This window comes from Myotis lucifugus, unplaced genomic scaffold (assembly GCF_000147115.1).
Source record: "Myotis lucifugus unplaced genomic scaffold, Myoluc2.0 scaffold_26, whole genome shotgun sequence".
Lineage (NCBI taxonomy): Eukaryota > Metazoa > Chordata > Mammalia > Chiroptera > Vespertilionidae > Myotis > Myotis lucifugus.
In genome coordinates, this window is record NW_005871074.1 from 9,263,521 (window position 1) to 9,285,995 (window position 22,475).

Here is a 22,475-nt window from a genome sequence, read left to right on the forward strand (position 1 = left end):
GATATCATGTGATATTTATCTTTCTCTGACTGGTTTATTTCCATTAGCATAGTGCTCTCCAGTTCCTAAGGAAGGTGGGTGAGGGGGTAAGAGATCAACTAAAGGACTTGTATGCATGCATATGAACATATGGGGAAGTGAGGGCATGTGCTGGGGGGTGGAGGCAGCCAGGGAGAAGTCAATGGAGGAAAAAGGAGACTTATGCAATACTTTAAACAATAAAGAATCTAAATTGAAAAAAGAGCTTTGCACCAATAAATCTAATAGTTTAGATGAAATGCAAATTTTTATTTCTCTGGAACACATACCCAGGTATGTGATTGGCAGGCCATATTGTAAGTGTATTTTTATATTTTAAAAGGAATTAATAAAAGGAATTAAAGCAGGGGAGGAACGGTTGGTTGGAAGAGATCCACCAATGAACTCATATCACATATGCATAACCATGGACACAGACAAAAGAGTGGTGAAGGTCTGGGTTGGGGGTGGGGGCAGGGTGGTAGAGGTCAATGGGGGAAACAGGGGACATATGTAATACTTTCAACAATCAAGATTTTTGTAAAAAAGGAATTACCAAAATATTTGCCAGGGTGTTGTACTATCTTACATTTCCACTGGCAATGTATGAGAGATGAGTGTCTGCATTCCTGCTGTGGTGATCACAATTCAGTATTAAAATTAATAGACCTTCTAATAGATGTGTAGTGATATCTCCTGTGATTCTGACTTGCATTTCCCAGTAACTAATGATGTTGAACATATTTTCATGTACTTATTTGTTCCCTTTTTGTGAAATACCCATTAAATGTCTATTGATTATTTTTTAAATAAAGTTTTGAGCACCCATTACATTCAAAATAGATATATCTATTATGTGAATATGTATTATGCCAGATATGTGGTATGCAAATATTTTCTCCATTGTTGTAATTTGTCTACATTTTTTCCCAGAGGACATTGATCAGACATTTTTGCATTGTTCTTTTGGGCTCAGTGAGCATGTTCAGGAGAGTTCATTTTAATTCTCTTCAAGGTAAATCATGTAACTTCATTTCATTAGGGTCAGTATTGGAGATTTATCTTATTCCTTTGTGTGAGACACCTTTTCCTGATTGTTTTATTAATTCACTGTTTTGGTGTCTGCTTCTTAGAAGGTTCTCTCAGCCTTCACTTTGGGGGAGTACAGAAGAGGATCCCACAAAACATCCTGGAAAGAGATTTGGGGGCCTCCACTAGCACTTTGCCATCTTCTGGGCAAAGCAGGCATCTATTTATTCCTGCCTTCTCTGTGCCGCTCAGCAGAAAGGACCAGTGGCATTTACCATCCCGAGCTGCTGCCTCTGTTCTTTCCCTGACAACCAGAGTGTGTGGGACTCATCAGGGCTCCAGGATTGGTGAGACAGATGCTAGTTCCTTGGGCAATTGTGGTGAAGTGGAAGCATGGCATGCGTGGATCAACTCTTTCCTACCCCAGGAGGAAGCACAGAGCTGGGATTTTCCATCCATTCACTCTGGACAGAGTTGGGGTGGGCATAAATTAACAGTGGCTGGTAGCCACCACCTCTATTGCTGCCTGGGTGTCTAGACTGTGCTGAACCCATCATATCTCTGTGAGAATAAACAAGTCATCTTTTCTGTCAAAGAACAGTTTAGACAGCCACCATTTTGGACTGCATGACTTGGCAGCTGCCATGTTGGCCACATGGCTTGCAGCTCCCTGGGGGTCCTCCATCTTGAAATAGCAAAGGCCAACCCCTTCTTTTGAATTAGCCAATCGTGAAAGACTGCACCTGAGCGCCAGTCAAGAGCAAGGGATAGGTCATTTGTGTCAGGGATTATAAAGCGGAGCAGCCTGCCTGCTCGGTGTGCATGCACTTCCAGACCATGTGTGCGCATCCTTCTATGTAGAAGTAAAGATGTTTGCCTTGCTATCTGGCTCCCCAGTATGTTTTGTATTCTACCAGAACCCCTGACTTGGGTGACTCGCCTTATTTATAACAATTTGGGCGTGCGAGTGGGATACCGTCTGTTGCCACAATGAAAATAGACTCCTCTGCTGATGAGGTGCACCCCGCTGCCAAGTTGTGGCGGCTCGGTGAGGAGTCACAGCCATTACCCCTGGGCCAACTATGAGCTCAGGATCAAGAGTCAGCCAGCAACTCAGGAAGGGCCCAAGCAAGACCCACAGCAATCAGGTAACCTCATGTATGAGCCAAGGTAGGAAATGGACTGAGTACTACTTTGGTGATTGGGTGTCCTCGGAGGTAGGGCATATGTGACTGGGATGTGTCTTGGACATACAGTGAGTGCGGAGATCTGATCTGTGGTTCTGTTCTGTGAGGGAAGTGGCCAGAGAGGGATGAAGTAGATCTCGGGGAGTACAAGAAATCTCCAGCATGAGAGGTTAAGTACATAGTCACAAGCGACCTGCCGAGGATGAGAAATGGAAATGCTAGGCCTAGGGAATATATTCCGCTGAAATAGCCCATTGGGAGAATGCTGAGGTGATGGGGAGGCAAGTTCCCAAACCAGGGATATACATTGCTCTTGGTGTAAACTTTTAGTGTTGCGCGTGCCTATATGAGAATGTGTATTGATGTTTTATGTCTGTTTTTTTGCTGTTGTTGTTGTTTAATTTATTTACTTAGCTAGTGAAATTTCTGTCTGTCTGTGTAGGTACTTTAATTTGCTCTTCCCTGATTTATGATTTTGCTGTGCTGGGTTAAAATTTTAAGATTCTAAGATTAATTTAAAAGTGTAAAATTTGTAAAGATTGCAATCCAGGGTAGTTTAAAACAAAGGCCAGGCAGTTCCAAGACTGCTTGTTGTTAACAAAACATTATCTTCTCCACCTGAGGCAAAGCAGGAGGGGAAAGAAAAAAAAAAGCCAGAGGTTTCCAAGTGGCAGAATGGAAGGCGGTACTTGGGTGCTTGCCGAACTGGGAAGGGCGGAGAAATTTGCAAAACCCCACCCAGCATCACCTCCATTAAACATCCAGTTGTCAGCGTTGGTATTAACTGGGACAGGGTCAGAATGGGACCAGAATGGGACTGGAATGGGACCAGAATGGGACCCGGATGGAAGCGAGGGGCCCGAGGTGGGAAGTAGGTGGCTCGCGCCTTCTTGTGATGTCCAAACCTGCACAGGCCAGCCGAGCCAGAACTAAGGCTGACCTTGGGGGCACACAGCAAGAGAATGGGAAGTTCTCGAATGAGGATGGACCACATTCCAAGGGTGGTCCTGGAGGCATAGGACTCCCAGCCAGATTAGCGTGTCCTTTCTTTGAACAGAAGGGGCAATAATAGTTAACAGCATAATTCAAATCCCTGTTACAAAATTAGTCAAGAAAATGCTTTAGGTAATAATTGGCTTTAAAAACCTCAAAGTTGTTAAGATATAAAGCTTTTCAGTAAAAATCTAAAAATCTAAAAGTGATTCCAGACAAATGGGATCCCTTGAGTTGCCTCGCCCCTTCCTATGCCACCAGGAGACAACCTGAGGAAACATCCAAGATGGCCGATTTACAATCCCAGTCAGGCCCTTTGGCCACCATGCTACCAGAAACAAGCTTTTCTAGGCTGCGAAGGAAGTTGGAACAGTAAAAAAAAAGAAAAAAGAAAAAGAAAAGAGTTAAAGCCTCTACTGGAAGACCCACATGGTGTAGCTGGCCAATTAGATCAAGTATATACAAGTATACACGTGGACAAAGTTAATGTCCATTTTAGGAATCCTATTCTCGGGAGAAGAGAGAGCAATGATTCAAAGGTCAGCTATGATTCGAAGGTCAGCTATAGTGGTCTGGGAGTGAGAGTACCCTACTGGCCCTGGGGCACTTCAAGCAGAGGTAAATTTTTCAAACCAAGAGCCCCAGTGGGACCATAACAACATAGACCATAGAGGTCACATGAGAGACCTTAGGGAGCTAATCATTAAAGAAATTAGGGAAGCAGTTCCCTGGTCTCAGAACCTAAATAAAGCCTTTAATATTTAACGAGGCAAAGAAAGGTCTTCCAAATTTACCAAGACTGCCCTGACTGGTTTGGCTCAGTGGATAGAGTGTTGGCCTGCAGACTCAAGGGTCCCAGGTTCGATTCCAGTCAAGGGCATGTACCTTGGTTCCGAGCACATCCCCAGTTAAGGGGTGTGCAGGGGGAAGCTGATAGATGTTTCTGACTCTCTATCCATCTCCCTTCCTCTCTATAAAAAATCAATAAAATATATTTTAAAAAAATTTTACCAAGACTAAAAGATCAAATGAGAAAGTACTCTGGCCAGACCCTGAAGACCTGTTGGGCCAAGAGATATTATAAATTACATTTTGCCACCAATAGTTGGCCTGACATCTCAAGAAAGTGGCCTAGGGAAGGGCTGGCCCAGAAGGCCAGAAACAGAAGTAGCAGCACTAACCTTAGGTAATGTATCTCTAAGGAATAATGTAGCAGTTTATACATAATTTCCCAAAGTCTTTGGTAACTTAAAACTTCGGAGTTTGCTGAATTAAATAATAAAAATTATTAAATATCTAGGTATTTTAAAATGAAATATTAAGCTGAGTTTGCCTTGTATGAAAAATCTAGATGAAAAAATGCATAAAGTATAGAAATTAATTTTTGAGAAACATAATTCTTTTATTTTCTCTGGAAATATTAGTAGTTCAAAATATATTATAATCTTTATGTGTAATATGTGTGGTAAAATTTCACCTAAGATATAATATTTTATTGGCCTGATACAAAAAGGATTAATTGGTCCAAACCAAATTTTTAATATTAAAACTGGTTTAAATTTAATTAATATCTTTTAGAATAATTACAAAAAGTGTGTTGATAAATGTTAATCTAAGAAACGCTGACTGTTTACTTTTTGGTAAATTATTGAAAAATTAAGTTTTCTAAGAATGAAGAATTCTAATACATTAAAAAAAAGAAAAGGTCTGTACAAATTGCTGATGATGTAACAGAGGGGAAGGAAGGCCTACTCTTGCACGAATTTCATGCATTGGGCCTCTAGTAAGTTTATAAAAAAGAAATGTTAAAAGAAAATTGATTAAATGATACAGGCCAGTAAGCCAGGACAGAGCAGGGAAACTGAAATATTAAAACAGCAGTTTGCAAACATCTAGAAAACTCTGTCTTCCCCTAAACCAAGGACACTTAAAAGTCAGTAATTTACATTTTGCCTCCCTAAACAGAGGGTAAATAGTTTATGCCAAAGTTCTTAGGAAGACTGACGGGAGAAATCCAATTAATGTCATTTGCTGTCCACAACCAAGGACAAATGAAGTTAGAAAATAAGCCTTATTTTGGTCAGTTCTTTTCTAGTAAAATAATTAATCAGGTATTCAATAAAAAGATCATCTTTTAATCATAGGAACTGAAGTTTGCTGGCCTATGTTCCTGTCTAATACACTTTAATATATAATCTTTTGGTAAAATCAAGTTTGACAACTTTCTAGGGTTTGAATTTTAAGAAAAGTTTGTTGTTTTTTTACCTGGAGTTGACTATAGGTGATTCCAAGAGGCCCTTGAATGCCTCAAGATCTTCCTACAATGGAAAGTAGGGACCACGTTCTTAAGAACTGTGTACTGGGTATCTCTTCTATTTTAATCACTCTCAGGTTAGAAGGCCTCCTGACCCAAGGCCCTCTTGAGTTTCCGGTTCATCACAATCTGCTGGAAAACTACATTTGTTCTAATCAAGATTTGGAAGGGAAGCAAGTTGGAACCCTCCTGGGAAGGACCTTACCTGTCTTGCTTACCATAGAGACTGCTATTTGGACTGCAGAGCGAGGTTGGACCCATCACACATGGATTGAGGGTGGACACACCTCAACTTGGACAGCCATACCAGGACATGTCCCCTTGAAACTGACTCTAAAAACTGTGAGCTGTCTTAATAACCATCATGTACTAGGCTCTATTTGCTTAAGGAATCTGGAAAATTGCAGGGGCTTACAATGTGGGCTGGAGAAATGTGTACAATCTGGATCATGCTTACCCAGTTAAGTTATTGGTAATAGATAACTTGAATGACTTGGATATTTCAGGTCAAAAGATTGGCTAGGACTATATTTAGGAGTAGATGTCACAGGACAAGATCCCCTAGACCCGTGGTTGGCAAACTTCGGCTCTCGGGCCACTTGCGGCTCTTTGGCCCCTTGAGTGTGGCTCTTCCACAAAGTACCACGTGCGGGCGCACGAGCAGTGCGATTGAAACTTCATGGCCCATGCACAGAAGTCGGTTTTTGGCCTGGGCAAGTCTATTTTGAAGAAGTACTGTTGATATTTGGCTCTGTTGACTAATGAGTTTGCCGACCACTGTCCTAGACCACTGTCACCACTACGCAAATAGAAGTAGGATATAAGAGAACGAATGCCCAGCTGGAATGGATTAAATATTCTGTACACGCCCTGAGTAAAAGCGATTATTATGCTTGCGTGGCAGGAAGGCTAGAGGCCCAAGGGGTCCCATTCCCATTCGGATGGACCTCAGACAGTAACGGGATGGAATGTGTGCTTGCCTTGTACCAGGAGGAAACCACCTGGGGAAACGCTTCCTGTAAGACTCTCGCCCTGTTGTTCCCATCCAACAGAGGTAAAGAGCTAGGACCCCCCCAAAACGATCTGGCCCGTCCTCCAATGTAAACTATGCCTCTCAAAGGGGGAAACAGTGCTCGGAGTTTATGAGAAATTTATCCAGATGTGTAAATAGCCAAGCATCCTCAGAAGCCCATCATGCTGCACTGTCGATACCCCTTGCTGATGTCGGGTGGTGTCATGGGGGACCCTGACTTGTGGCCTTGCCCAGCAGTTGGAGTGGAACTTGTGCTCTGATTGGTTATCCCTTTCACGTCAGCATATCGTAAACCTTTTTCAATGGACAGACTAGGAAGAGGAGAGAGAGTCTAGGGGGCTCCTTTGATCCCCATATACACACAGATCCCCTTGGGGTTCCAGGAGGAGTGCCAGGGAGTTTAAGGGTAGAAGTCAGATTGCTGCAGGGTTTGAGTCTGTCCTGTGCTTGCTGGTGGCCACTGTGAACAAGAATCTGGTGGATTAATTATATTTACTATCACTAGCAAAGGCTTGTTAACTACACTCGAGATGCAGTTAAAGGGATAGTGAAGAGCTAGATGCCAGCAGCAGGGTGACCTGGGGGAACAAGCAGAAAAAGGAGGAAGATTTGTAATGTTGGGGTCAGTGCTGTACACGCATCCCTGACAACACAGCAGACGGACATCACTGAGGCCCTAAGGCATCGACAGCTTTAGTGACGAGAGAGCTGGAACCGGGTATCGAGGGTCCTTTCTTTAATGCACTAAAGCAATGGTGTCCACATTCACCCCTTGGATTAGGAGCTACAGTGATGGGATGTTACATCATCCCATGTATGGGGGGGGTCTTACCCAAGGGTTAATTGAAACGGCATTGACCAAACAGCAAATTAGTCTCCTCCTAGACACTGCAGAGCATGAAAGTCAATGAAAGTTAGCCGAGTTTGAAGAAAAGAGTTTAAATAAAGTATAGGGGGGAATTGTGAGAATAAACAAGTCATCTTTTCTGTCAAAGAACAGTTTAGACAGCCACCATTTTGGACTGCGTGACTTGGCAGTGGCCATGTTGGCTGCATGGCTTGCAGCTCCCCTGGAGGCCGCCATCTGAAATAACAAAGGCCAAACCCTCCCTTTGGATTAGCCAATCGCGAAAGACGGTGTGCCCGAGCTCCAATCAAGAGCAAGGGAGAGGTCACGTGCATCAGGGTTTATAAAGCCAAGCAGCCCGCCTGCTCTGTGTGCATGCACTTCCAGACCATGTGTGCGCACCTTTCTACAAGAAGTAAAGATGTTTGCCTTGCTGCCTGGCTCCTGAGTATGTTTTGCATTCTACCAGAGCCCCTGAATTAGGGGACTCACCTTATTTCTAACATCTCCAGGACTCCTGTCACAGATACTAGTTCTTTGGGTCAGCCCCTCAGAAACATTAGGGCCCTGGCCTTGTGAGCAAACTGCTTCCCACCCATCAGTAGGACGGTAACTAGAGGATGTCTTTCTGATCATATGGCCAGGCTCAGGGGCAGAGTTTTGGTGAAAAGGTCTTGCAACACTCCCTACTGGCTTTGGTAACTGATTTTCCACTCTTTTATGTTGTGCAGGAGGCTGTCTATTCGTTTCTGGTTTCTCACAAAGGGAAACTGTGAAGTGTTGCTGAATTGGTGTGTTCGTTGGGGGATGGAGGAGCCAGGGCTTCTTACTCCACCATTGAATTTAATTTCGATGTTCATTGTAACACATTTTCATAGCTTTTTAAGAATGTTTGTGTGATAGTTTCAATATGTGCCTCATGTCAATATTAGTGTCAGTGGTTGTGTTTTCCCGTTTTTTTGCTGTGATTTCCTTGCTTGTTGATATAGGATGTGATTTCCAGTTGCATTCTTTTTTACGTTATTATTATTATTTTTATTGTCCAAAGTTTTACATATGTCTCCTTTTTCCCCTATTGATCCCCCCCAGCCATGCCGCCCCCCTCCACGCCCCCCTCCCCCCGCAAGCTCCCACTGCCCCAGTGTCTGTGTCCATTGGTTATGCTAATATGCGTGCATACAGTCCTTTGGTTGCTTTCTTCATGTTTAAATAACCTAGATTTGAAAGCAGTCACCCAGGTTAAGTGTCGATTTAGTGTGTTCTATTGTTCCAATGGCAATTAGCCTTCTTGGGTCCTTTGATGTTATATTGTTGTGCTCTGCTGGAGCTCCTGCTGGAGCTCTGCCTGTGCAGCCTATAGGGGTAAAAGGCACTTTGCTGTGACAACCTGTATTGCCAGGTGGGGTTGGATGGTGAAGAACCCATGGGAGGGAGAGCATTTCCTCTGACTGTTCTCCAGCCACAGGATGCCAGTTGTTTCTGCGTTAACTTTTTAAAAAAATATATATTTTATTTTTTTTTTTACAGAGAGGAAGGGAGAGGGATAGAGAGTTAGAAACATTGATGAGAGAGAAACATCAATCAGCTGCCCCCTGCAAACACCCCCACTGAGGATATGCCCGCAACCAAGGTACATGCCCTTGACCGGAATCGAACCTGGGACCGTTCAGTCCGCAGGCCGACGCTCTATCCACTGAGCCAAACTGGTTAGGGCATCTGCATTAACTTTGATAGTGTCTCCTGGTTAAGGAAGATCCTAAGTGGGAAATCTCTCACGAGGATCATTTTCTCTAACTGGGTGCAGGGCCAGGAGCTGAGAGTCTGAATTCCCCCTGCTGCTGTGTAGAGTTTGGGAAACCTTATACTTTATGAAGGGCTTGTAGCTACAATGGCTGCTGGCACCAGTGCTGGTGGAGGTAGCTGCAGCTGTTGCTTTGCATGGAGCAGGGTGTGTTCAGCTGCTGGCAGTGGGTGGGGGATAGTGGTTCAGCTTAGTTTTGCAAAAATCAAATGGTTACTCATGGAGATGTATGAATGGGAACTTAAAATGCATAAGCAAATACATAGAAGAGAATGGGATGCTTCTAAATATTTAATAGCACAGGATTAACAAAGGAATAGGACTGATTCTAGATTTCACTAGACTTTTAAGGGAAGAGAAAGGAGTATTTTCTGCTGAAAGAGAATATTGGGGGAGCTTCTGAGAGACTATTGCTATGAAAGTAAATGGGAAAAAAAAGAAAAGAAAGTCCATAGGGATGAGAGTTTGAACTAAAGATGATAAATAAGGTGAAATATTAAGGACAAAAATATGAAGAAATTAAGGTACTTTTGGGTAACTTTGAAAAATAAGTGAGATGTTCACAATTGAAGTCAAATGAATGCTGTTAATTGCATGAGTCAGCAGTTACAGATCATATACTTAAGTAATGCAGCTGAGAAAAGAAAGATAAGAAAGCTTCCATCAATTACTTATTAATTCATTTATTTATTCATTCATTTATTACTTATTTAGACAAGTATTGGTATAAGCATTTGTGTACAATTTTTTTTTTAGAAAACCTGTTTTCAATTTCTCATATATATGCTTAGAAATGAAATTTCTGGATCATTAGGATTATTCTACATTTAACTTTATGAAGAACCTCCAAACTGTTTTCCAAACCAGTTGCAGGTTTTCACATTTCTATCAGTAAGGTACAAGAGTTCCAAGTGCTCCAGATGGGGATGGGGCTTGGAGGAATGGGTGAAAAAGGGGAGGGATTAAGAAGTACAAGTTGGCATTTACAGAATATTCACAGGAATGTAGAGTACAGCATAGAAATTATAGTCAATGATATTGCAATAAGTATTTATGGTGTCAGGTGGGTACTGAAAATATCAAGGGAAACACATTGTAAATTATCTAATATGAAATAATATTAATGTAAACTGTAATTAAAAAATAAAATTTAAATAAAAAATAAGTAAATGAAATGAAATATATGTATTATGAATCATTTCATCTAGGTCATAGCTTGCCTTTTTATTTCTTCAATAATATCTTTTTAAAAGTTAATACACCTTTTTTCCCCAGCATATTTAGCTTTAAGAGAAAAAGTGGAAAGCACAGGAAATTTCCCTGCATCCTCCCAAATTAGTTACCCTATTATTAACATCTTGGGTTAGAATGCTATTTGGGTTACCATTTATGAGCCAATATTAATATATTACTATTTATTAAATCTTACAGCTTACATTAGGATTTATTCTTTTTTTCTGTTTCTATTTTGCTTGTTTATTTTATTTTTTTTAGATTCAATTATTGATATATATTTATTGCCATTTTATTGTTCATATATTTATCGTTATCTTTTTTCTTCCTATTATTCTTGAAGAAGTATTACATTAAAGTATTACACTTCATATAATACTGGTTTGGAGGTGACAAACTCCTTTAGCTTTTTTTTTTGTCTGGGAAGCTACATTTTCTTCTATTTTAAAAGGTTCTTTTAAAATTATAGAATTCTTTATTATAGCAAGGATTTTTTTTAGTGGGATTTATAGGCAGACAAGTGTTAAGAGGAAGAAATTATAGGTAGATCAAAAGGAAATGGGATATCTTGTAAATGATATTGGTTAATTGGATAAATCTCTACATTTCATAATGTCTAGAAAGTAAGTATAAAACTACTTTATGTACAAATCATTCATGAATGTACCTTTATGTACTCCTGTTAGAGTCATTGCTTTTACCAAGGATATGCCGCAGAGATTCCAAATTCAATCGTGACACTAAGCACCTGTTCTGGACTCAGGTAATGGCAACTTCCAGAGGTGTGCATGATTGACAATCTTGTGTAACACTTTAATTTTTCCAAATTCCTTGAGTGATAGAGTAAAGCAAAGAAAATATGGGCTTTGGTTGTGTTTCTTCTCATATGTTTTCTTTTCCTTGTCCTCCTCTTATATTTTCTATTTTTTTAAATAATTTTATTGATTTTTTTACAGAGAGGAAAGGAGAAGGATAGAGAGTTAGAAACATCAATGAGAGAGAAGCATCGATCAGCTGCCTCCTGCACACCCCCTACTGGGGATGTGCCTGCAACCAAGGTACATGCCCTTGGCCAGAATCGAACCTGGGACCCTTCAGTCCCCAGGCTGACGCTCTATCCAGTGAGCCAAACCAGCTAGGGCATTTTCTATTTTTTGTTGTCTCTATCCTAAGCATATGGCCATAAAATTTATTCAGAAAAAGTCTACTAGTACAAAGAATATTCATATGGATTAGCTCTACAAGAACCACAGGGACTTGTAGATGACATAACAGACAGATGGTATAAAATTAGGTCAAAAATTAATTTGCGTAAAATAGGATGATTCCTAGATTTAATTAGACCATAAGAATAACTATCAAAATTTGTATAAAAGTTTTTATTTAGTATTGATTTACATTTCTCAAAAGGAAAATCTATATTAATAACTTTTATGTCTTTTTATGTATTTAAATATTCAGGGGATTATTGCAGTTGGCGAATGTCAGTTATGGCATTGAACCATTGGAATCCTCAGCTATGTTTGAGCATATGCTTTATCAAATAAAGAATAATAAAGCTGATTTTCTCCCCTTACAAGACAATAATACTATGATCCAATTGGGAGATCAGGCCTACAGGATTCTGGTGAAGTCAGAAGTAAGCCACCATATTCTGAAATTTTCATTTTGCTACATTTGATAAACTTATTCTCATAGAAATTTGTTACATTTAGAAAACAAATTTAAACATATTAATTATATTGAAACCTTCTTTTATAAGATACTTAATTATTTTATTAATATATGAATAAGAATATGTTTAGTCATATATAATTTGGAAGTATTCCTTTCCCCTAATTTCAAGTTATATATATGAAAGCATAGTATGCTAATTAGAACAGAAGTTCTACCAGACTTCCTTCTGGGATATAGCTGGGTTTTCAGCAGCTGCGGGACCGAGCCAGGAATTCAGGCAGAGAGGGAGGGATTGAAGCTGCCGCAACTGGGAAGGCTTACTCTTGCAAGAATTTCATGCATCGGGCCTCTAATATATGTATACAGTTGCATTGTTATTGAATTTGCATCCTACTAATGCAATGATACCAAGATTTGCTGATTATTATTTTGTCCATAGTTTCCTTGCCAATACACATTCTAACTTTGTATAAAAGTATTATTTTGTTAGAAAATTTAAAAGTAGAAAAATTCAAGATGTTGTCCCAAATATCATTATCTAAAGATAGTGTTCTTAGAATTTTGGAATACTTGGTCTAATTTTTACAATGTATCCTATCTAATGAAGAGAGAATATGCTAATTGTCCCTCAAGCCATTACAAAGATGGTGGTGGCCACAGCCAATAAGGAAGGAATATGCTAATTGACTGCCCTTCCCTCAAAGATGGTGGCACCCACAGACACAAGATGGCTGGCAGGGGAGGGCAGTTATGGGCAATTAGACCAGCAGGGGAGGGCAGTTAGGGGTGACCAGGCCAGCAGGGGAAGGCAGTTGGGTGCGACCAGGCTTGCAGGGGAGGGCATTTAGGGGTGATGGGGCCAGCCGGGGTGGGCAGTTGGGAGTGATCAGGCTGGCAGGGGAGCAGTTAGGCATCGATCAGGCTGGCAGGCAGAAGCGGTTAGGGACAATCAGGCAGTCAGTCAGGTGAGCGGTTGGGAACCAGCAGTCCCGGATTGTGAGAGGGATGTCAGGCCTAGACCAGCAGTTGGACATCCCCCGAGGGATCCCAGATTGGAGAGGGTGCAGGCTGGTCTGAGGAACACCTGCTCAATGCACGATTTTCATGCACCAGGCCTCTAGTCTTATAAATGTGGATTTATAAATTTATAAATTCTTTTTTAAACAAAAAATGATCTAACCATTCATGTTTCTTTGAAATTCTTTTTTTGCTCTTCAGAGGACAATGCATTCTTTCACTTATTACTAGTGCCCTGGTGCATGGATTCTAAACATTGAAAGGAAATTAATTACAAGGTGGTCAGCAGGGTGGGACTGGGTGAAACTAGCCAAACATGCCCTGGAGCCAACCTCCCCTGGTCCCTCCCTAGCTGGCCACACCTGGGGTGGCACCACGGATCGAAGGGCATCTTTGGAGTGAGTGGGGTACCTCTGGCAGGTTGGATCCCTCAGCCTGGCCTGCAGGGATTGGGCCAAAACGGGCTCTCCAACATCCCCAAGGGTCCTGGATTGCGAGATTGTGGTTCTCGGGTGACACACTCCAGAATCAGGCTCCCTCTTCTCTGGTTCTAGGGTGCGTCACCCAAGAACCACCTCTGCCAAGTCACAGCAGCTCCTGTGTTGAGTGTCTGCACCCTGGTGGTCAGTGTGTGTCATATGGACCAACCAACTGGCCAGTCAGAAAGTCACTTAGCCTTTTATATATATAGATTTTACGTGTATTATTTTAAGTAATATTGGTTAACATTGATTAACATATTATATATATGTAAAAATTGCCACTTAATTCTTGTTAAAATGCAGCATGATCAAATGACTTTAGGAAACAATCTGGCACTTTTTTTTTTCACAAGGAAACACAGACATGAAAATTTATTGCAGGCACTTAACACATTGGTGTTAATATTATTTCCCAACAGAAAAGAAAAACACATCTGGACTGTCTCCAGTTTGCCCTCACAGAAAAACCATAATCTCCAGTTATCAGAAACTAGTTGGTAAATTAAAATATTGTAACAACTTTTCAGAATCTTCTGTTTCATGATACTCATTAGAGCATCATCTCCATTTCAAAGGATTCACTCCGGGGCTGCTGAAACCTGGTTGAATGACCTCATCATCTTGTGAAGAACCTCCTGGGCCTCCTGGTTGTGTTACTATGCTCTTCCAGGGTGAGGGGGGACAGGATGTGAGGACTCCTGTGGCATTCAGTCTGGGGGAAGGGGCAGAGGAAGGAGCCTGCAGTCTGTCCCTTCCAGAAGGAGCACAGTGGCCAGAGACCCAGGGTGCCAGCAGCAGGGGACCATAGGGTCAGCACATTGTGAGCCTCCAGAGGGCAAGGCATGGAGGGGCTCTCAGCCTTCACATGCTGAATCTTCTATCTCCACTGCTCCACCACCTCAGCCCCACCTTTGGCAGGGCATAGAAGGAGGGGGCCCCACCTGCTGGGGGCCCCAGCCTGTTGGGGGGCCCAGCCTGCTGGGAGCAGTGGCTACACCAGGCTGCTCAACTCACGCCCTGCTCCAGCAATCTGGCTCTTTCCTACCACTTTGCACCCCCACAATTACTATATGACTCAGGAATTCCATTTCTAAATACCAAGAAAAAGGAAAGAAAAAAATTGCACAAAGACCTGTACATTAATATTTATAGCAGCTTTATTTATAAAAGCTGAAATGGCTACAAATGATCAACAGGTAAATGTACAAGCAAGTTGCAACGGATATCTTCAATGGCACACTACTTAGGAAGATACTAATGAATTACTAATAATCACAAGACAGATGAATCCCGAATGAAAGAAACCAGATAGAAATGAGTACATGCCATATGATTCCATTTATATGAAATTCTAGAATAGATCATTGTAACCTATGTTGAAAAACAAACAGCAGATCATTGGTTTCCTTGAGCTGTGTGGCTATTGACTTGGAAGAGGGTAATGACAACATTCTTGGTCTTACTTATGGAAATGGTTACATGGCTGTATATATTAATACCAACAATGTAACTGTATACTTAAAATGGATGAATTTTATAGGGTTTAAGCCACAATGAAGTCAATATAAATACCTAAAAGTATAAAAATGATGAGAGGCAATGTTTGGGGGAAAGTTGATGGGACTTTGTTAGCTTGAAGGTTGGAGCAGGATTTTGGAGGAAGGTTTTGAGAGAAAGGAAATATGGCTTCTCCCTCATTGCAGCAACATTTTTTTTGAATATCCTAATTATAAAAAATATAAAGTAAAAGCTTCTGATTGGTGCCTAAAATATTTGTTTGGAATCTCACCTGCTTATTTACTTAATCGGCATCCATTCTTTTATTTTCCTATTATCTGTATTTTTATGTGTCAACAAGAGGCCGGGTGCATGAAATTGTGCACTGGGGGGGGGGGGGGGTTTTCCTCAAGCCCAGCCTGCACCCTCACAGTCCGGGACCCTCAGGTGATGACTGCCTGCCGGCTTAGACCCGACAGTTGGAAATCCCTCTCACAGTCAGGAACCCCTCGCTCCTCACTGCCTGCCTGCTTGCTGATCCTTACCACTGTTGAGAAAGTTGGATTCCTTCCTCTGGGGTCACACAACTGTCACACACCAGGCAGTCACTCAGAAATAACTTGGCATCAATCAACTTATGGAATTCTCCCTTATCTCCATTCTGCTGAGCTCACTCCAGGCGTTGACTGCGGCATTCTCTTGGTTATTACTTTTTTTCCAAAACGTTACAAAGTTTATCCTATATTAATAAAAGATAAACATGCAAATTGACCATACTTTCGCTACACCTTAAGCCATGCCCATCAGCCAATCAGAGCTACTATATGCAAATTAACCCAACCAAGATGGTAGCCGGCAGCGACGGAGCTGGAGCGAGCAGGAGGCTTGCTTGCTCCAGTGATGGAGGAAGGCAAGGTTCCCTGCCTGTCATGGCCTGGCTCTAAGCTCCACTGAAAGCAACAAAGTTTCAATTATAGAAGGTAAACAAATCCCAGATACCTGCTTTCAGCCAGCCGTGGCCACGGAGCTGGAGTGAGCAGGAGTGGGTTGTCCCTGGTGATGGAGGAAGCCAAGCTTTCCTCAGGCCTCCGCTAAAGGCAACAAAGTTTCAATTATAGAAGGTAAATAAATCCAAGAATAAAAAAGAAAAAAAGGAGAGGCTGGGAGCTTACATTACCAGGGTACTTGGCCAGCCTGAAAATGGCCCTCAGCCCCTCACCCAGACTGGCCAGGCACCCCAGTGGGGACCCCCCACCCTAAAGGGAGTGTGGCCAGCCTGAAAACAGCCATCAGCCCCTCACCCAGGCTGGCCAAACCTCCATGGGGTGAGGGTCCCCACTGGGGTGGACATCCTCCGAGGGGTCCCACACTGCAAGAGGGCATAGGCCAGGCTGAGGGACCCCCCGAGTGCACAAATTTTTGTGCACCAGGCCACTAGTATGAATATAACATACAGAGATGCAGCCTCCTTTGTAGGAATAGGGAAGGAAGGGTGGTTAAGTAAGGCACAGGGAGCTGCAGCAAGCACCAGCTGTGGGGAGGGCCAAAGGGGACAGGGAGAGGAGGTTGGCCCTGGGGCTGAGGCCCTAGAGACATTGCTCGGGAAGTAGGAATGTTCTCTGAGTGCCACGTTCTGAAGCTGAACTAATTGGTCAAGCTGCGGCAGAGGTGAGTGGCCATATCAGCCATTTTTGGTGCTGTTTACCCTTTCCCACCCCAGCTCTGTTGTAAAATCCAGAGCCCTGTATTTGCAAGGTCCCATCCAGAGCAGAGGCCCTGGAAGGGGGTGAGAGGAAGTGAGCAGGGCAAGTTTGAAAGCAGATATGCCTGTGTTCTGAGGATGGCTGGAGACAGTGGTGAGAGGTAGCAGGGGAAGGGCTCTCATGCATACCCTTCAGGCCACAGGTGAAGGAGGCCAGGGGAGTAGGGTAGGGATGGGGCAACATGGCCCCAGCCTCTTAGGTATCCCTGTCTGTCCTCTGCAGTGTAAATGGAGGAAAGGGTTGCCTCTGAGGAGGGGCCAGGTCAGGCCAGGTGACCATCTTGAGTTCTGGCTGAGGTGATGGTCCTCACCTTGAGATGCCATCTAACTGGTGATGGCAGAGGGCCCAGTGCCTCCTCGCTTCTTGAAGAACATGTAGTCAATGAGGAATGTGGCTCCCAGCAGTACAGCCTTCACTCTCACGTCCAGATCCAGCGGGAACTGCAGGCCAAAGTCATCTGCATCCTTGAGGGCTTCTTGGAGCAGCCCTTCCCCCAGATCAGAGTCTGAGGGCCGGGAGGAGGGATCAAGAGGTCTGCATTTCAGCCGCTTGCCAGTCACCGCTCGCCGTCACCGCTGCCACTGATTGATCAGCTCCAGCTCCCTCAGCTCCCTAGCCTGGCATTCGGTTGACCTTTGGTTGTTTTGGATGTTATGGATCCTGGGTTTTTATATATGAGGATATTTATTTATCTATATCTCTGTGTGAACATATATAATGCACATAATTATAAACCATATAAGAATTTAAAAATGTTTTATTTATCTCATGTCCTCTGTTTCACAGAAAAAATCGGATATTGCAATATTAACAAGAACTCTGAAAATACAAATCATTATGGAAAAAGCCTTGGTATGCATTATTGATACATTTCATCATATCTTTGTTTTGTGTTTAAATTCAAAAGGAATAAGAAACATCCTTTCTTTGCAGTGCAGATATAATTTAAAGTGTTCAAAATGTGTATTTCAATACAGCAGGGCATAAATATATGTCCATTGCCTCTTCATTGAAATGCGCAGACCAGTATTTATGGTTATTGATATCTAAATCAGTATGCAATTCCTGTAACAATGTGTAACTTTGTATGTGTGGGAGGCTTCTACTACACTATAATACATTGGATTATAACTAACTGCAGTTATTTCCAATCCACCCCAAATTGTGGTGATGGTGAAATTTTCTTTCCTAAATTGATTTCCATTTTAAAACAGGTATTTCTTTTATTACTTAATTGGTGATTTCTGTTATTGAGTATTTTCTTTCATAAGATTATTTTATGCTTTATAAATACTTGTGTTGCCTGGTGGAAACTTATAATTCTTCCCATTATTAATTTTACATATATATATGTAAAATTAATAATGGGAAGAATTATTCATTGTAATGTTCATGTAGTTATGGGAATTCTTAACAAAGCCATATGGATTGGAAGTTAAAAAGTCTAATTTGTCTGTTATCACTGATATTTTTTCATCAGTCTCTCAATGACTGCCATAATGTTCTATTTTTTTTTTCTTTTTAGGTTCTTTATTTTTTGAAGTATTACATATGAATCCCCCCCATTTTCCTCTCCCCACTCATTCCCACCACCCCTCTGAAAATGCCCTCACCCCACCTACTGACTGTGTCCATGGATTATACTTATATGCATGCATACAAGTCCTTTGGTTAATCTCTCCCCCACTTCTCGTCCCTTCCCTCAGAGGTTGGATGGTCTGTTTAATGCTTCTATATCTCTGGACCTATTTTAGTTCATCAGTTTATGTTGTTCACTATATTCCACATATGCGTGAAATCGTGTTATATTTATCTTTCTCCTAGTGGCTTATTTAGCTTAGCATAATGCTCTCCAGGCCCATCCATGCTGTTGCAATGGTAGGAGTTCCTTCTTTATTACAGCAGCATAGTATTCTATTGTGTAGATGTACCACAGTTTTTAATCCACTCATCTGGTGATGGACACTTAGGCTGTTTCCAAATCTTAGCTATTGTAAGTTGTGCTGCTATGAACATAGGGGTACATATGTCCTTTCTGATTGGTGTTTCTCCTATCTTGGGATTTAATGTGATGTGGGAATACTGGGTCAAATGAGAGATATATTTTTAATTTTTTGAGGAAACTCCATACTGTTTTCCCCAGTGGCTACACCAATTGACATACCCACCAGCAGTGCACAAGTGTTCTTTATTCTCCACATCCTAGCCAGGAATTGTCGTTTGTTGATTTGTTGATGATAATTATTCAGACAGCTGTGAGATGGTCATTCGGACAGCAGTGAGATTGTCCTTTTGATTTACATCTTTAGGATGATTATTGACTTTGAGCATCTATACTAACAAAAGGGTAATATGCTAATTAGACCAGATGTCTTCCAGATGACCTGCCAGATGTCCTTCCTGACAAAACCAGGCCGGGTGAAGCTGCCCGCCTGAGGTCCCAGGTGCCAGCGGCTGCGGCTGTGGTCGGGAAAAGGAGAAGCCGCCCATCTGCCTGCCGTCCCAGGTGCCAGTGGCTGCGGCCCGGGTGAAGCTGCCCACCCCCAGTCCCAGGAACCTGCGGCTGCGGCCAGCCCAGGCAAAGCTGGCCCGTGTCCCCGGTGCCTTGGGCCGGCCAAAGGGAGGGAAGCCCGGGTCCCGGGTGCTTGAGGCCGTCTGGATGAGGGAATCCTGGGTCATGGATGTGGGAAAATCAGGCCAGCAGGGAAGCAGTTAGGGGCAATCAGGCAGGCAGGCAGAGGTGGTTAGGGTCGATTAGGCAGGCAGGCATGTGAGCGGTTAAGGAGCCATCGGTCCTGGATTGTGAGAGGGATGTCCGACTGCCTGTTTAGGCCTGATCCCAGGACATATCCTGAGGGGTTCTGGATTGGAGAGGGTGCAGGCCGGGCTGAGCCCACCCCACACTGTGTACGAATTTTGTGCAATGGGCCACTAGTGTTTTCATATGTCTCTTGGCTTTCTCTATGTCCTCTTTTGTAAGGGGTCTCTTTAGGTCCTTTGCCCATTTTTGGATGGATTGTTTATCTTCCTTTTGTTAAGTTGTATGATTTCCCTATAAATTTTGGAGAGAGATTAAACCCTTATCGAATATAACATTGACAAATATGATCTCCCATGCAGTGGGCTTTCTTGTTGTTTTGTTGATGGTTTATTTTGATGTACAGAAGCTTTTTGTTTTAATATAGTCCCATTTGTTTATTTTCTCCATAGTTTCCATTGTCCTAGGAGCTGTATCAGTAAAAATATTTCTACAACATATGTCTGCTATTTTGCTGCCTATGGATTCTTCTAAGATTTTTATGGTTTCTTGTCTTACATTTAAGTCCTTTATACATTTTGAGTTTATTTTTGTGAATGGTGTTAGTGGTGGTCTAGTTTCATTTTTTTTATGTATCTGTCCAATTTTCTCAACACCATTTATTGAAGAGACTGTATTGTCTCCATCATATGCTCTTGCCTCCTTTGTCAAATATTAATTGAGCATAATGGCTTGGGTCAATCTCTGAGTTCTCCGTTCTGTTCCATTTGTCTATATGCCTGTTCTTGTGCCAGTACCAGGCAGTTTTGAGAACTGTGGCTTTTTAATATAGCATGATATCTGGTATTGTGATCCCTCCAACTTTGTTCTTCTTTGTCAGGATAGCTGCAGCTATTTGGGGTCTTTTTATATTCCATATATTTTTTTTTGGAGCATTTGTTCTAGATCTGTGAAGTATGCCATTGGTATTTTAATGGGGATTGAATTGAATCCATAGATTGCTTTGGGAAGTATGGACATTTTAATGATGTTGATTGTACTGATCCATGAGCATGGTATATTCTTCCATTTGTCTATGTCTTCTTCTATCTCTTTTTCAGTGTCTTGTAATTTTCTGAACACAGATCTTTTACCTGTTTAGTTAAGTTTATTACTAGGTATCTTAATTTTTTTTGTAATGATAAATTAGATTGTGTTTGTAGTTTCTCTTTCTGTGCTTCATTGTTAGTGTATAAAAAAGCGATAGCTTTCTGAGTGTTAATTTTATATTCTGCTACATTGCCAAATTCATTTATTAAGTCTAATAGTTATTTATGGTGTTTTTGTGGTTTTCTATGTACAATATCATGTCATCTGCAAATAATGATAATTTTGCTTATTCTTTTCTAATTTTGATGCCTTTTATTCCTTCTTTTTAAAAAATATATATTTTTATTGACTTCATAGAGGAAAGGAAAGGGAGAGAGAGATAGAACATCAATGATGGGAATCATTGATCGGCTACCTCCTGTACTCCCCCTACTGGGAATCAAGCTTGCAACCCAGGCATGTGTCCTTGACCAGAATCAAACCCAGGATCCTTCAGCCCACAGACCGACACTCTATCCACTGAGCCAAACCTACTAGGGCTATTCCTTCTTCTTGTCTGATTGCTATGGCTAGCACTTCCAGTACTATATTGAACAGAAGTGGCAAAAGTGGATATCCCTGTCTTGTTCCTGTTCTTAGGGGAAATTGTTTTAGTTTTTGCCCATTGAGTGTGATGTTGGCCATAGATTTGTCATGTAAGGCTTTTATTATATTGAGGTATGATTCCTCTATTCCCACTTTGCTGAGTTTTTATCAAGAAAGGGTGTTGGATTTTTGTCAAATGCTTTTTCTGCATCAATTGATATGATTATGTGATTTTTGTCTTCAATTTGTTTATGTGATGTATCACCTTTATTGATTTTTAGATATTATAACAGCCTTTCATCACCAGAATAAATCTCACTTGGTCGTGGTGTATAATTTTTCTAATGTAATGCTGGATACAATTTGCTAAAATTTTGTTGAGGATGTTAGCAGCTATGTTCATTGGAGATATTATCCTATAATTCTCTTTATTTGTAGTGTCTTTATCTGTTTTTGGGATTAGGGTAATGCTGGCTTCATAAAAAGAGCTTGGAAGTGTTTCTTCCTCTTGAATTTTTTTGGAATAGTCTGAGGAGGATAGGTTTTAGTTCTTCTTTGAATGTTTGGTAAAACTCTCCTGTGAAGCCATCCAGACTAGGGCTTTTGTTTGCTGGAAGTTTTTTTTATGACTGCTTTAATTTCTTCAGTAGTTATATGCCTATTTAGGTTTTTTGATGTTTCCTGATTGAGTTTTGAAATATTGTATTTTTCTAGAAATATGTCCATTTTGTATAGGTTGCCCATTTTGTTGGAGTAGAGTTGTTTGTAGAATTTTTTTTTACAATCCTTTGTATGTCTGTGGGATCAGTTGTTACTTCACCTCTTTCATTTCTGATTTTGTTAATTTGGGTCCTCTCTCTTTGTTTCTTGGTGAGCCTGAATATAGGTTAATCAATCTTGTTTATCCTTTCAAAGAACCAGCTCTTGGTTTCATTGATCTTTTGTATTGGTTTTTTTTTTGTCTCTATGTCATTTATTTCTGCTCTAATCTTTATTATTTCCTTCCTTCTGCTGGGCTTGTTGCTCTCTTTCTAATTCTTTAAGTTGCAGGGTTAGATAATTTATTACCAGTTTTACTTGTTTTTTAAGGTAGGCCTGTAGAGCTATGAACTGTCTACTCAAGGCTGCTTTCATTTGTCCCATAGATTTTGG

The 22,475-nt window shown here is 41.5% G+C and overlaps 1 protein-coding gene across 1 annotated transcript in view; it reads left to right on the forward strand.

The window, feature by feature from the left end:
• The first annotated feature begins 2,909 nt into the window (after positions 1–2,909).
• LOC102436747 (A disintegrin and metallopeptidase domain 3) overlaps positions 2,910–22,475 on the forward strand; it is an 83,293-nt gene continuing 63,727 nt past the window's right edge. The window contains exons 1-4 of the mRNA XM_023751829.1: positions 2,910–3,098; positions 11,142–11,218; positions 11,917–12,094; positions 17,678–17,743. Coding sequence (XP_023607597.1) covers positions 2,910–3,098; positions 11,142–11,218; positions 11,917–12,094; positions 17,678–17,743 — 510 coding nt within the window. The remainder of the gene's footprint in view (positions 3,099–11,141; positions 11,219–11,916; positions 12,095–17,677; positions 17,744–22,475) is intronic.